Raw genomic sequence first — 15,264 nt, 5'->3', positions numbered from 1 at the left:
AATTCTGGGAGCTGGGGCTCTCAACTTTTCCCCTGCTTCTGAAACAACGTGGCGACTGTAAGTCTAAGGACATGCTCACAGCTGCCTAATGTAACCATCAGAGCCCCTGGGTGCTGCGGCACTGGTGTCGTGGCTCCAGCTCCACTGGCCACCCAGAGGTTGGCAGTGGGTTCTGGTCACCCAGAGCCCCCTCGGAAGCAAACCTAGCCATCTTATTCCAAAACACCAGCCATCGCAAACCCTCTGGAGTGGAATCCTCTCCTGACACACCTGGTGTGGCAGTCTCAATGCATCAGAATGACTCCATGGAAATGGTACTGGGATGGAAGCAATAGATATTGTAGCAAGGAGACACTTAACAGTTTCCACGGTGATACATTCTTTCTCCTATTTTGGTGCTGGTCAACCCTCCACCCAGGTCTCAGCCCTCTTTACAGACCCTCCGTATCCTATGGCGCTGACCTGGCCACTGGGCAAAACAGCCTGGCCAGGAAGACGGGCAGGCTCCCCTAGTGGACAACAGCTGGGGTGGCGATGGATTCCGTCTTCATGTAGAAGCTGGTTTACAGGGACTGCCTGTGGGGCTGGGGAGGAGAATACGCCTGGGGGCGAGGGGGGAGAATGGCAGAGACTTTGCCACCTTCTACCTTTTCAGGGAACCTGGTGACTGTATCACCCATTTCTTTTTTTTTAAACGTTTTATTAGGGGCTCATACAACTCTTATCACAGTACATACATATACATACATCAATTGTATAAAGCACATCTGTACATTCTTTGCCCTAATCATTTTCTTTTCTTTCTTTCTTTCTTTTTTTCCCTTTTCTTTTTTTACATTTTATTAGGGGCTCATACAACTCTTATCACAACTCATACATATACATACATCAATTGTATAAAGCACATACATACATTCCCCGCCCCAATCATTCTCAAAGCATTTGCTCTCCACTTAAGCCCTTTGCATCAGGTCCTCTTTTTTTTTCCCCTCCCTCCCCGCTCCCTCCTCCCTCATGTGCCCTTTGTAATTTATACATCGTTATTTTGTCATATCTTGCTCTATCCGGAGTCTCCCTTCCCCCCCTTCTCTGCCGTCCCTCTCCCAGGGAGGAGGTCACATGTGGATCCCTGTAATCAGTTCCCCCTTTCCAACCCACTCACCCTCCATTCTCCCAGCATCGCCCCTCACACCCTTGGTCCTGAAGGTATCATCCACCCTGGATTCCCTGTGCCTCCAGCCCTCATATGTACCAGTGTACAACCTCTGCCCTATCCAGCCCTGCAAGGTAGAATTCGGATCATAGTAGTTGGGGGGAGGAAGCATCCAGGATCTGGGGGAAAGCTGTACTCTTCGTCGGTACTACCTCGCACCCTGACTGACCCATCTCCTCTCCTAAACCCCTCTATGAGGGGATCTCCAGTGGCCAACACTTGGGCCTTGGGTCTCCACTCTGCACTTCCCCCTTCATTCAATGTGGTATATATATATATATATATATATATACACACACACACACACACACACACACATATTCTTTTTTTTTTTATATACCTGGTCCCTTTGGCACCTCGTGATCGTACTGGCTGGTGTGCTTCTTCCATGTGGGCTTTTTTGCTTCTGAGCTAGATGGCCGCTTGTTTATCTTCAAGCCTTTAAGACCCCAGACACTATCTCTTTTGATAGCTGGGCACCATCAGCTTTCTTCGCCACATTTGCTTATGCACCCATTTGTCTTCAGCGATCCTATCATGGAGGTGTGCAGCCAATAATATGATGATTTTTTTGTTCTTTGATGCCTGATAACTGATCCCTTTGGGATCACTCGCTCACTCAGGCTGGTGTGTTCTTCCATGTGGGCTTTGTTGCTTCTGAGCTAGATGGCCGCTTATTTATCTTCAAGCCTTTAAGACCCCAGTCACTATCTCTTTTGATAGCCGGGCACCATCAGCTTTCTTCACCACATTTACTTGTTCACCCACTTTGGCTTCAGCAGTTGTGTCGGAGAGTGAGCATCAGAGTACCAATTTAATAAACCAAAGTATTCATGCATTGAGGGAGTGCTTGAGTAGAGGCCCAAGGTCCTTCCGCCACCTTAATATTAAACCTATAAATGTAGACAATTAGATCTATTTCCCCATCCTCATATATATGTTTGCATGTACATGTCTTTGTCTAGACCTCCATAAATGCCGCTTGACTCCCAGCTCCTTCCTCCCTCTCCCTTGACTTTCCTCCTGCCCCACCACCATGCTCCGTCCCTACCTGGGCTACAGCTATACCTCTTCTCTACGTAACCTTACCCTTGATTGTTCCCCATCAGGCCTGTCACTCCCTCCTCACTACCATTTTGGGTCCCATGTTGTTCCCTTGTCCCTGTGTTTATTAACACCACTTCCTTACCCTCCTCCCCCTCCCCCACCCGGATCTGTCTGTCCCCCCCGGAACTGTCTGTCCTATTGTTTTTCCTCCAGATAGTTCGTCCAGCCTGTCCTATTCAGACAAACCTGTGGAGACACTAACATGCACGAAAACAAGACAGAGGAAAACAAAGCAACAGTATACAACCAGACAATAAAACAACAAAAACAAACCACTGACAAAGAACAAAACAAAACACTTCACAAAAGAAAGGCTTGTAGTTCGTTCAAGGATCATTTGCTGGCCCTTAGGAGCGTTTTCCAGTCCAGTCTGTTGGGGCACCACGCCCTGGCCCCAAAGTCCACTTTCAGCATTCCCTGGGGACCTTGCCACTCCATTCCCTTGCTGTTCCGCTGCACTCCCCCAGTGCTTTGCCTCGGTGTGGTGGGATCAGGTCAGGTGCAATTCCCACACTGTGTCTCCGGTGCTGTCCCCTGTATCGCCCTTAGTCACTGAGGGGCATCATGTCTCATAGTAGGGCCAGCCATGTTGTTCTCTCTCACCCATTTCTTGAAACATTAAATGCGTTGTGCTTTACGATATGGTGAAGCAAACAGAAAAGTAGGCAGTGTGATTGCCCAGGTCCCGGACAACGCCACCACGCCTGTTTTAGAAAGCAGAGGATGCTTCCCCTCGCAGGTGATCCCAAGGCAAAGCAAGAACCAAGAAATGCCCAGCCTGGAACATGGCACGGAAGGGAACCCAGTGGTCCAGAGCGGTGCTTTGCAATTTTTCCATAAAGTGGACAGGCCGAAAATAATAGTATTGTTGCCCTGCTCTGTAGTACATGGAGGAGGTTCCCCCACTGGAGGAGAAGACCCTGAGGACATAGCGAGGTCTCCTCTCTGGTGGGGAGAAGGAGGTGGGTGGGCCTCCCTCCAGGTGGACTGAGAAGACCACCTGGAGCCCCCGTGGGCAAATTCCAAGTGGGATTTCCTCAAGCGAGCTGGTGAGCTTGATGGGCAGGAAGGGTGTCAACCATTGTGTCTGTGCGGCCCCCTAAACCATCGCCGCCCCCCCTGGATCTCCTGGTGCCCCAGAGGCTCCATCATGTCCGCCCACCTTGCCAGGCATGTGAATGCTGGGCCAAGGGGCCACCCTGAAGGGGTGTGGGCCCTGTGGCTCCCGCCTCTCCTTTCAGGGCTGACTGTGTTTCTGTCTCCTGCAGGGACGGCGCTCCGTACTGTGAGAAGGACTACCAGGGGCTCTTTGGAGTGACCTGTGAAGCCTGTCAGCAGTTTATCACCGGGAAAGTCCTGGAGGTAAGTGACAGAGGGCTGTCCTCAAAGCCACCGTCATGTTTCTGAGAAACACAAGAGAGCCACCTTCTCCTCTTCTGTCCCCTCTCCACCTGAGCAGGGAGGCTGTCTCCCGTACTAGCGATGAGTGTGCCGGGCTGCCGGGCACACCAGGGGGAGCAGCAGTGAGCGGTACTGGATGCAGGGAAGGGAGGATAAATACCTACTGGGGGTTCCCGACACCAAGCCCGCCGCCATGAAGTCAATGCCAACCCATGAGAACCCTGTGGAACAGGGTTAGAACTGCCCCTGCAGATTTCTGAGATTGTGATCCTTTAAGGCAGCGGTTCTCAACCTGTGGGTCCCAACCCCTTTGGGGGTCGAACGACCCTTTCACAGGAGTCATGCGATTCATCACAGTAGCAAAATGACAGTGATGAAGTAGCAATAACAATTTTATGGTTGGGGGGGTCACCACAACATGTTAAAGGGTCACGGCATGAGGAAGGTTGAGAACCACTGCTTTAGGGGGAGCAGAAAGCCTCATCGTTCTCCCTTGGATTGGCTGGTAGTTTTGAACTGCTGTCCTTGTGGTTAGCAGGACAATGTGTAGCCACTATGGCTCTATGATGGGGATTATGTAGAAGGAAAGTCTGAATTAGGCCATTAAAAAAAAGCTATTTTTATGGTGTTTGCCAAGTTCATGCTTACCTTAAGTTTTGTAAACACAACAGCCTACTTTTTAAATTATATTAGTTGGGATTTCATACATATCTCACTCTAAACTTCAATTGCATCAAGTAGAATGCACACTTGCTACCATAATCAGTTTCCAAAAAATTAGGCCATTTTTATTTTTAGCAGTTAGGAAAGAGGAAATAAAAAGAACTTTGTGAGCCACGTGGTAGGTAGGTATATGTACAGGTGTGTATATGTGGGAGTATGTACAGGGAGTATGTACAGGATGAATGTTTACAGCTGGTGTGTAGGTGTATGTCTGTGTGAATGTGTGCACAGGTGTGTGTATGTGCATATGCACCAGTATGAGATATGTGGACATGTGCATTTATAAGAGTGTGTGTGCAGGTATGCATGTGAATGTGAGTTTGTGTACAAGCATGTAGCTGTGTGTGTGCAGGTATGTAGGTTTGTGTATGTGCTTGAATGTATATGGGGGGTTGGGGGCTATGTTTGTGTGTGGAGTTGTATACAGCCATGTGGGGCTGTGTGTATAGGTATGAGAGTGTGGATACGTGGGTGGATGAGTGCGCAAGTGTGTGTACTTATGTGTGTGGACATGGGGTGTGTATATGTGGGTGGGCGTGCAGGCTGTTGCATATGTGGGGGGCATGAGGTGTAGGGTGTGTGCAGGTAGGTGTGTGAGTAGTCTGTACAGGTATCGGAAGGTATAGGTATGTGTGGGGCAGTGTGTATGCATACGTGTGCGTGTGAGTGTGTGCTTGTGGGAGCAGAGGTTCAGAGCTGAGATGGATAAAAGAAAGGGCGGGTGAGAGGTAAGGGCTCCACCAGGTCCCCTCCCTTCAAATAAAACCACATCCTGTGTGAGCAGCGAGACACCCTGGGGCCCGTTGCTGGAGGCGTGACTGCCTGGGACCCAGGCCTTTGTCTCAGGTCCTGTCAGCTGCAGACCCCACTGGAGTTAGGGTTCAGAGTTCAGAGAGCCATTACCCTCTTATGGCAGGCCTGTGGGGTGTTCACCGGTTCTGACTGGGAGAGTGGAGATTGCCGCATCACGCCCACATTCCAGGGAGCAGACAGTGTGGGAAGCAGGGGTGGGTCCAGCAACCGGGTGACAGGGATGGGTACTGGTTGTGCAGCTCCTCCCTCCCTCAGACACCGGGGCACAAAATCCCTGGGCCCACATCTAAACTCCTCCGCAGGCCTGGCTCAAGAGACAGGAGGCAGAAATTCTGGAGGCCCCTGGGCCTGGGCCACTCTCTCAGGGTGGAATGCAAGCCCCCCCACTCACACACACCCCCCTCGTGGAACCCACACCCACACACAGGCTCCGCAGAGTCCTCCTTTCCTAAGTCGGAGGGGCCACTCGGGCTGGAGCAATGCGGCACTTGGATAATGGCCTGTCTCTGTCCCACTGTCAAATGGGACAGCCTCTGGGCCTGGGGAAGGGTCTTCCAGCAGGGGGGCGCAGTGCTTACAGGGGCCCACAGATGAGGACAAGCGTGCACACGGAATGCCCCAAAGGCCCATGAGGCAGGAGCTTAGGATGGGAGAAATGAGGGGCCAGAGCACAGGGGCTTCGAACACCACCTTCTGGGTATGGGCATCCTCCCCCCTAGTGTGGGCAGCCACTGAAGTGGCCGCAGCTGGGGTGCAGTGTGACTGGATGGACAGCCGTGTGAAGAAGGGGTGGACAGACAGGGAGGCCGGTTCAGAAACTGCTGCAGACGTCTGGGCACAACAAAGTAGTAGTCCCAGCTGAGGGGTGGGCCCCCAGCTTCCACACCCACAGTTGGGGGGTGGGGCTTCATGGCCGGTGGAGGTTTTGACCTAAGGAGGTACACCTGCTCCGGAAGGCTGTTGGAGAAGATGGGGTGGCTCACCCAAAGGGTACCTTGAAATCCAAGTGTCCTGGACCAGGGCTACCTGCCTCTCCCCCGAATGAGTGTCCGAGGGGTCACCCTACATGGAACCCAGCAGCCTTTCCCTGGGGGTTACTGAATTTGATCTGCTGCCGAGGGTGGAAACAGGCCTCCTGGCGAGCTGGGAGCTAAAGGGGCCATTGCCTTTGGCCACGACAGTAAGGACCGCCAGCCCCATCTTCCAGGTGCTCAGCTGTAGGGAGAGAGGTGGGAAGACGTGCCACCAAGTCCCCACATTGGAACCAGCCCCGTGTGCAGATGCCATGCTTAAAGCGGCTGTCTCCCTGGACCATGCAGGGAACTGTTTCCCAAAGGAGCAGGAGGGGATGGGGTGTCGGGAGGGCTGTCTTCATTTAGGGTCAGATGTGGGTCACCAGCTGGGAAAGAGCGTCGGAAATGAAGACAGACCTGAGAACCTGCCCCTCTGAAGAAACACCTGCTTATCTCACTCTGTCTCTCACCCCAAGTGCCCCTCCTGGCCCAGTCCACTGCATCTCTAAGGGCCTCTTACCAAACTAGCTTCCGTTTCCAGGGAGGCCGATGGTAAGGGTTAAGGCGCCGAGTAGCTTGCCTAAGTCAGAGCCGGGATCTGCCCAGCTGGCTTCCTCTCCACCCACATGGGTGTGCGATCTCCAGACATGTGTCCTGCCAGGTTATCACCCCCACGTGTGACAACTTGTGACTCAGGCTGGCTGGGCAGCAGCGTAGAACAGGGCTGATCCCTGCACTTGGTTTGCCCCCGCCCTTCCTTGCGTGACCCTTGCGATAGTGGGGTGTGTTGTCAATGCTGCCGCCCCTGTGGGTGGGTGGGTGGGTTGGCTCGTTTTCTGGGTGAGTTTGTCCCGGTTGCTTTCTTGCAGGGCTGTGCGGGGTGGGTCAGTCATTCCGCGGGGAGCAGTACGAGGATCAGGGACGTGGGTGCCAGGAGATGCAGTAACCCAGCAAATCACACAAGGGGGAGGCAGATCTCTGGATCTTCAGTTTTAATTCTGCACTTGGTAAGAAGTGCCCAAGGAGCCTGGTGGCCCAGGGGTTAAAGCACCTGCTGCCAGTGGAAAGGTTGGTGGTTTGTCCCCACCAGTTGCTCCGCTGCAGAAAGAGGTGACCTCTGCTTCCACAGAGATCACGGCCATGAGAAGCCCTTGCGGCAGCTCTGCTCTGCCCTGTGGTGTTGCGTTGTGTGGGATTTGGCAGTGGGTTGGGTGTGGCGCCCAGAGGGAAGCACTGGGCACGTGGGGGAGCTGAGGGACAGGGCTCTGAGCAGTGAGAAGTCCAGGCTTAGCTGTGACGACAGGACCCTCTGAGTGATTTGGGGCCCTTCCGGCTCTCGAGCTCCGTCTTGTTTCACAGGTTCAGAGACTGGCCTGTGACTCCCAAAGCCCCATTCTGCACGTGGGTGTACCTCCATGCTACTCCTTCGTATACATCCCATCAGCTCCAAGGAGGCCAGGACGGTGTCTGCTCTGGGCGGCAGGGAGTCAGGGACTCACTACTGGCTGTGTGGCCTTGGACACATCTCTGATAGCCTTGGAGCCTGAGTTTTGCTTTCTTCACGGAAAGCTTTAAAATAATCAGTAAAAATGCAAACACACCTACATATACCCAGTCCAGCAGTCTGTCCTCATGACTCAAGGAATTGGTATTTGTTAATTCGCCGACTCCCTAAGATCCACGGGCAGACCTCAGAGAGGTAATGAGTTTGGTTCCAGGCTACCACCCCAAAAAAAGGCAAATATCAAAATAAAACAAGACCCAGACAATTTTTTTTAGTTCCCCAATGCGTAGGGAAATCATGCTGATTCTGAGCTGTGGTCTATGAAGTGTGTAGTTGTCATGTGCCGTCCACTCGGTTCTGACCCAAAGCGACCCGCGGCCCCACAGAATGAAAGCACTGGTCACCCTCACCACCCGTCCTGGGCTCAAGCCCGTTGTGGCGGCCATGGTGTCAGTGGGTAGCAGTCGGAGGAAGAAGACTGAAACGCTAACAATCTATCCCACAGAGACATGACGCACGCACTATGAGGAGAAATGGCGCCGGGGACTCACTCGGCGTGGTCACCGCCCTTCCATTCTTGCTTTATTTTTAAAGCCACAGGGACGTGCAGTGCAGCAAAGGGCAGTGCACAGTGCGCTGAGGATTTGTCCCGCAGCCTGCGCAGCCCTCTGGCCATCAAATGGGGTGACCCGCTGCTGCTGCCCGCCGCCTTTGGGCGCTTGTGTCCTCCTTGTGATCTCCACAGAGACTCGCTTTCTCCCATTTCTGTGTTCTCTGTGGTGAGTGGAGTGCTTCAAATGGCCTCAGCACAGGCTGCAGCGCTGGCCCGTGCGAGGGGCCTCGTGGCCAAGGGGCAGTGGTTTTGGTCCGCCTCATCCCGGCCTCAGGGCCAGCCCCTCGAACCCTGCGCCAGAGGTGGACCTCTTGGCACGAACTCCATGCTAATGCGCCAGCGATGCTGATTAAACACTGGTCTTCAAACAGAAGCACTGTAAGACAAGGGTTTTGGTGTGGTGGACCCAAACATTGTGACCCAGCCTTGTCGCTGGGAGAACTGGCTCCTGGTGGGCTAATTCAGCATTTACAGTGATTTAAGAGATCCCAATGCCCCAGATCACAAGGATCGGCTGTGTTTATGAGACCCACGGACCAGGCTGCTTGGTTCCGGGAGGCCCTTTGGTTTCCATAGTCCAGGGTGCGACTGTCTAGGGGTGGGAGGCAGCTGCTCTGTTCTGTGGGAGGAATTTCCCTGGAAACCGGCGTAGAGTGGACGCTTGCACCGCCAGGTGCCACGCAGTCGATCCCGCCTACCTTTCAGGGCTGTTTTCTTCGGCAAGGTCTCCTTCCAACAAGGCAGCTCCTGCCATAAATAGCGCATCTCTAAAAGCTGAGGCTAATTAACCTATAAATTTGGGAACATTCTGAAGATGCTTTAGCAACATGCCTCCTAATTAAGCAGTCCCAAAGCAATTAGCGTGAGATATTCAAGGTGGCCAGCAGCTTCTCCGATCCATCCCTTCTCTATAAACTCTTCTTCCCTCTCCTCCCCTCCCCTCCCCTCCAGCCTGTGCTTTGGCAACTCATGATAACAGGAAGCTGCCTGAGGCCTGAGGTTTGCGTTGCAGGTCCTGGAAGACGTGGGGGGCTTCTCTGAGGCCTGCATGTCCCTGCATCTTTGGCGGAGGGTCCAGGAGAGCTCTGGTTCCAGCAGATGTCCTCCCCTGGCTGCAGAGTGCTGCCTGCCAGCATGTGGAAGACGGAGCATCCAGGGTCGGAGTTTATCATCAGCAACAAGGCAGTTCCGACAAGCATAGGGAAACGAGAGCAGGTGCCAAACTGGAAACAGAAGCTTTAGGGGGAAGGAGAAGGGACTGCCCCATCCCGGTTGCTCTTCTACATGGGCACAGGCTGAGGATAGGTGTCCTTTCTCCAAGCCTGTAGCGCTTCCTGGCGCTCTTCCCTTTGCTTCAGGGGTTTTCCATGTTTCCCAGGGGCTCCGCTGATGGCGCTCCTTGCAGGTGAATGCTCTCACTAGGGGCTCCCAGGGGCTTTGCTCCCGCTGCGGGTAGGTGACATGGAATTGTAGGCACCTGCCTGTCTCTGTCCGTGTGAGAAGGAGTCTTCCTCATTGCTGAGGGGCATCTGAACCTCCTCTCATCTCATGGACTTCCTTTCTGGACACCACAGACTGGGGGCACAGGTCTGACAGTGACTGAGCGTGGGGTCCGGAAGGGCCCATATCAGCCTGCATGCCACACCGTATACACATGACACCTTCCCAGGCCGCCCTTGGCAAGTCGTCTTGAATGCCTTCACGTCCTGCCCATCTCCCTGTCCTGTCCGTATCTGTTCACCTGGGACGGAATGACTGAAGGATGGGACCCTCCCTTTGAACTCCTCGAGGGTCGAAAATGGAATCACCACCTGGTGCAGCCAGATTCTCCTCTCTACGTTGAGGCGGGATTGAAATCTGGCAGCCTTGCTTCTGTTGTGCTTTTTGACTGATTCAAACACTGCTTTCCCATAACCCCCCAGGGTAAATGCTTACGCTGCTGCAGTGAAAGGAATTCACTTTTTCCAGTGACTCCCCCCAGCCTCCCCTTTGGAGTCCGTCTTCAATGACATTATGTCGTGGCAGCGCTGAGTACCACATGGCCTCTTGTCTGGGCTCACCTGTCCAGTGAGAGAACACACAGGCTGTCCCAGGGCACTTGCCTGACATCATAATCATTCTGTCACCATGAAGTGGGTAGTTTTCAAAGGACAGGCTGAAATGCCAACTCCCCCTTTCCTGTCTTTTGTGCCATGTGCACCCTAAGAAAGAATGATAACCCGTGTTTATCCAGAAAACACACTGCCTTCTCACCACGCTCAGGGGGATCTGCGGTGCCTTCCGCTTCATGGAGACCCCGGAAAAGGAAAAGACCCCGTGACCTGAGTGGGTCTCTTGCCTGCCTAAATGGAGATAGTCGATGAGGGCTCTTCAGAGAGCTCATGGAGAATTGGAACAAAAAGGTAATGGAATTTTCCCCGGGACGTTTTGAAGCCTCCTCACATGCCCCAGAAGACAGTGAGCCACCATCAAATCTTGCCTTTTATTTCCAGCACTTGTAAATACTCTTACAAATATTAATTCTCACAGAAAACTCGTCAAGTGGTCCAGGTAGTTGCCACTGACTTCAGTGGACAGACAAGGCTATCGAGTCTCGGAGACTCTACAAATAACTTGTAACCAAACAAGATTTAGAACCTCGGTATCCAGAGTCCCAGGAGACAGACACACAGACACACAAATGCTTTGTGACCTACTTGGAGATGATCATTACAGAAGACAAGCATCTAATCTGCCTCCCACATAACTTACCATTCCTGATGAAATGGGAGAAGGAATATTCCGTATCGTTAGGCGGCATGAGTCCTGGCTCATAGCAACACTGCGTACAGCAGAATGAAGCATTGCCTGGCTCTGGACCATCCTCATTAACAGTTGCAATGAGCCCATTGTTGCAGCCACTGTGTCAGCTTATCTCATTAGGGGTCTTCCTCTTTCTCATTGATGCTACCAAGCATGATGCCCTTCTCCAGGGATCGGTCTCTTGGGACTGATAACAAAGCTTAGGATTCTAAGCTGCTTTCTGGCTGTCCTTCTTCCAGGGTAGATTTGCTCCTTCTTGTAGAAGTCCCTGGTGGATGAAATAGTGCGCATCACCCACCATAATCAAAGGCACCACTTCCTAGTTGACCTTCCTATTCACTCTCTAGCTCTCACATGCAAATGAGGTGTTGGAAACTGCCTTGGCTTGGGTCAACCCCGCTTTTGTCTGTCTGCCAAGAGATGTGCTGCCTCTCACCCCTTTAAAGAGGTCTGTGCCGCAGTTTGCCCAATGTGACATGCCGTTTGATTGATTTCCTGACTGCTGCTTAGATGGGTATTGATGGTAGACCCAGGTACAGTGACACACTTGACAACCTCAGTATTTTCCTCATTTATCACGGTGTTGCTTAATGAACCTGTGGTGTGGATTTTTGTTTTCTTTATGCCCAGGAGTAGTTTATAGTAAAGACTCCAGTCTTCGATCTCCATCAGTAAGCGCTTCACGTCCTCTCCACTTTCAGCGAGCAAGGTTTTGTCATCTGCATTTTGCATGTTGTTAATGGATCTGCCTGTCTTCTTCTTCTTAATGCAGTCCAATGGCTGTGCTTATTTGTTTAACATACAGGTTGTGTAAGCGGATACAACTCTGACACACCTTTCCTGATTGTAAGCCACATCTCACTGGCTGCCATTAAGTCAATGTTCACTCACAGGGACCTTATAAGATAGGGAAGAACTCACCCTCTGAGTTCCTGAGACTGAGTCTTTATGGGAGTAGGAAGGCCTGTCTCCTTCCCTCTGCTCCCCCCACCCCACCCCTGCAGAGCAGCTGGTGGATTCAAACTGCTGGCTTTGCAGTTAGCTGTCCAACTCTGGCTCCTTTAAGTCACCCAGTGTTCCCTTACTCTGTTGGAACAAATGCCTCCTGGTAGATCTATGTTCAGACCCCGCACGAGCACAATTGTTCTGGAGTTCCTATTCTTGAACATATTACCCGTAATCTGTTGTGACCTGCACAGTTGGATGCCTTCCCATATTCAGTCAAGTGCAGGTGAACATCTTTCTGAAAGTCTCTGATATGGCCCATGCCAAGTTCTCTTTTGAATTCAGCTTGGCTTTCTGGCAGTCCCCTGCCAATACACCACTGAGACCCCTTTTCAACTGATCTGCAGCAAAATCTTACTCGCCTGTGATGTTGATGAGAGGTGGTCGTTTCACATTCTCTTGGATCCCCACCACTTGTCGGCTTGTCCAGCTGCAGTGGCCTGAGTGTTGTGTGAGGCTGGAAGCTGTGCCTCCTGTTTTTCAAATACCAGCTGGGCCACCCGTGCAGTTCCCAGACTGACAGGCTAAGGAGGGGGACCCGGCAATGTACATCTGTCCCATGAATGCCTGTGGACAACTATTTTCAAGACCATAGACATTTGTGTCTTGGTTGGTTATGATGCAGGGTGGTGCCAACCACTTCAGCCACTAGCCAGCTACCCACCTAGCCCAGTGCAGATGGAGAGCCTGGCAGTTTGCTTCCATCAGGACTACAGCCAAGGAAAATCTGTGGAGGTTGGAGTCACACATGGGTTACCATGAGTTGGAATCTACTCAATAGCAATGGTTTGGGGTTCGGAGTTCTTAGTTGGTTTACTTTTTACTGTTGTAAAAATGTCACTGAGAATCAGTGGCCCGCCTTCTGTGGAGGCGTGCCTTATAGAGTCTTGTCCCCTTTCATCAGCTGGAGGCACCATAGGGCATCTGACCTGGCCCTTGGAGGGCACTGAACGGACAGCTGGTGCCTCAAATTAGGGGGTGCCTTGCCTTCAGAGCTCCTGTCTGGGACTTCTCAGAGGCCAGTGAAGGGTCAGAAGGAGGCTTTACATTTGGTAAGAGTCAATATAGACACTCTAGTCCATCCTTGTAATGTCAGAGCATCACTTGACTGTGCCTTGGAGAAATGCCTGCCTTTAGAAACCCAAGTTAAAATGTGGTCTATTCATACAACAGAATTTTATTCAGCCATGGAAAAGAGATGAAGTATGGGCAGATCTTGGCTATTGAACCCTGGAAATACTGCTCTAAGCCAGAAGTAAAAATCCACTTATTGTATAATTCCACTTATAGAAAGTATCTATAGTAGTCAAATTCAGAGGCAGTAGTGGTTGTTAAGGACTAGAGTTGGGAGAAAGAAGGATTGACTGCTAATGGATATATTTTAATTTGTTTGGGAGTGGTGCTCAGAAATGGTGGAATTAAGGAGAGGCAATGATTGTACAATCTCTTTCACTTTAAAAGAATGAAGTTTATGTTGTATGAACTATCATATTTTAAATATACTCATGTCCGCCTATTGTATATATAAAACTCAAACTCATTGCCACAGAGTTGATTCTGACTTGCAGCGGCCCTACAGGACAGAGTAGGACTGCCCCTGTGGGTCTCTGAGACCTGAACTTTTGGAAGTAGAAAGCCCTACCTTTCTCCCACAGAGCAGCCTGTGGGTTCAAACTACCGACCTTGTGGTTAGAAGCCTAACGTGTATGTATGTGCATAGGGGCTTCAAAAAGCTAGTGGACAATGGAGTGAAAAGATCATGGACTTTCCCCACAAATGTTCTGAAGCCCTCTTGTGCGTGTACGCTCTCACGCACATGCATACACACACATATTCAAAGTGATACAAAGTTGGGGAAACTTGGGATGTGAATCCTGCCCTATTGTTTTACCTGCTTCATGTTGCTGGGCAAGGTGATTCACCTGAGTTATCCTCAGTTCCTAGTAGAGTGAGGATATGAATGAATCACTACTTCATAAAGTTGCAAGGTTTAGTTTTTAAGAAAGAAAACCTTCGCGCCCACCCAGGGACACCAAAAAAGAAAGAAACCCATAAATTCGATGCCAGGTGGTCCTCTCTCTCCTCCTTTCTTCTAATCCTCAACATGCTCACGTACTAGATTGACCAACAGTGGTAAAGGGCAAGGAGGAAGATTCATTTCCACACATGCCGTAGTACCCACACCCTTGACCATGGAGCGACTAGAGTAGTGTGAAAGCATCCCACTGTGGGAAACAAACTCAAGGTTGCAGTCACCTTGTCGGGTAGGATGTGTCCAGTACCACCATCTTTTTTGTATTGAATCGCCAGTGTTTTACGATCTCCATTGTTAACAGGATGGGAGTTGGCCCAGTGAGGTAGTAGCACATTGACGTGAGAAATGCTATGGTGAAAATCTCTGAGTCACACGAAGTTATCTCCTTTCTCCTGCATTTGTGCAAGAGGAAATGTGTTGCCAAGGCAACAGACGACTGCTCACAAGCAGAAAAGATCGTTATTTAGGGGGGGGGGGGCGCGAAACCCTTTCCTGTCAGCACAGATGAAAGGGCTTCCTTACCCGGAAATGACAGTTTAAAGAGACTTGTATTTATGTGAGTTAAAAAGATGTTTTGATGATCCCCCCCCCCACAAATATTATCTGACATCAGAAAGCTTACCTTCTTGCTGGTGAGATGTACCAGGGGGAACCAGAGAACCTACAGGTAGGGGGAGAGGGACTTTTCTTGAGAGAGCACCAGGCATTTCCTGTCCTGAGTTCTCCACCCAGTCCACCCTTGGCTCAGTTCACTTTGTGCTACAATGAACATAAAAGGGATGGCTACACCCTTTCTTCTAAGTGATTGACCCCAAGGTGCCCATCCTGCCCTACAGAGATGCTGTTCCCACCTTTCTCTTGGTGGAAAGAGTCCTAGTGGCACTGTAGTTAAAGCACTCAATCAAAAAGATCAGCGGTGTGGACCCACCAGCTGCTCCCTGATAGACAGATGAGACAGTCTGATTCCCTAAAGATGTTCCAGTGCTGAAAAGCCATGGGAGCAGTCCCACTCAACAGCAGTGGATTTCTCTTCCT

At 51.3% G+C, this 15,264-nt stretch overlaps 1 protein-coding gene across 1 annotated transcript in view; it reads left to right on the top strand.

Annotated features, from left to right (window-relative positions):
* The window catches only part of ABLIM1 (actin binding LIM protein 1), a 232,406-nt gene that overhangs the window by 121,407 nt on the left and 95,735 nt on the right, over positions 1 to 15,264 (top strand). The window contains exon 6 of the mRNA XM_075534800.1: positions 3,589 to 3,682. Coding sequence (XP_075390915.1) covers positions 3,589 to 3,682 — 94 coding nt within the window. The remainder of the gene's footprint in view (positions 1 to 3,588; positions 3,683 to 15,264) is intronic.

The sequence above is a fragment of the Tenrec ecaudatus genome, chromosome 16, assembly GCF_050624435.1.
Source record: "Tenrec ecaudatus isolate mTenEca1 chromosome 16, mTenEca1.hap1, whole genome shotgun sequence".
Taxonomy (NCBI): domain Eukaryota; kingdom Metazoa; phylum Chordata; class Mammalia; order Afrosoricida; family Tenrecidae; genus Tenrec; species Tenrec ecaudatus.
Note: the sequence above shows the minus strand (reverse complement) of the source record. Positions and strands in the feature narration are given on the sequence as shown.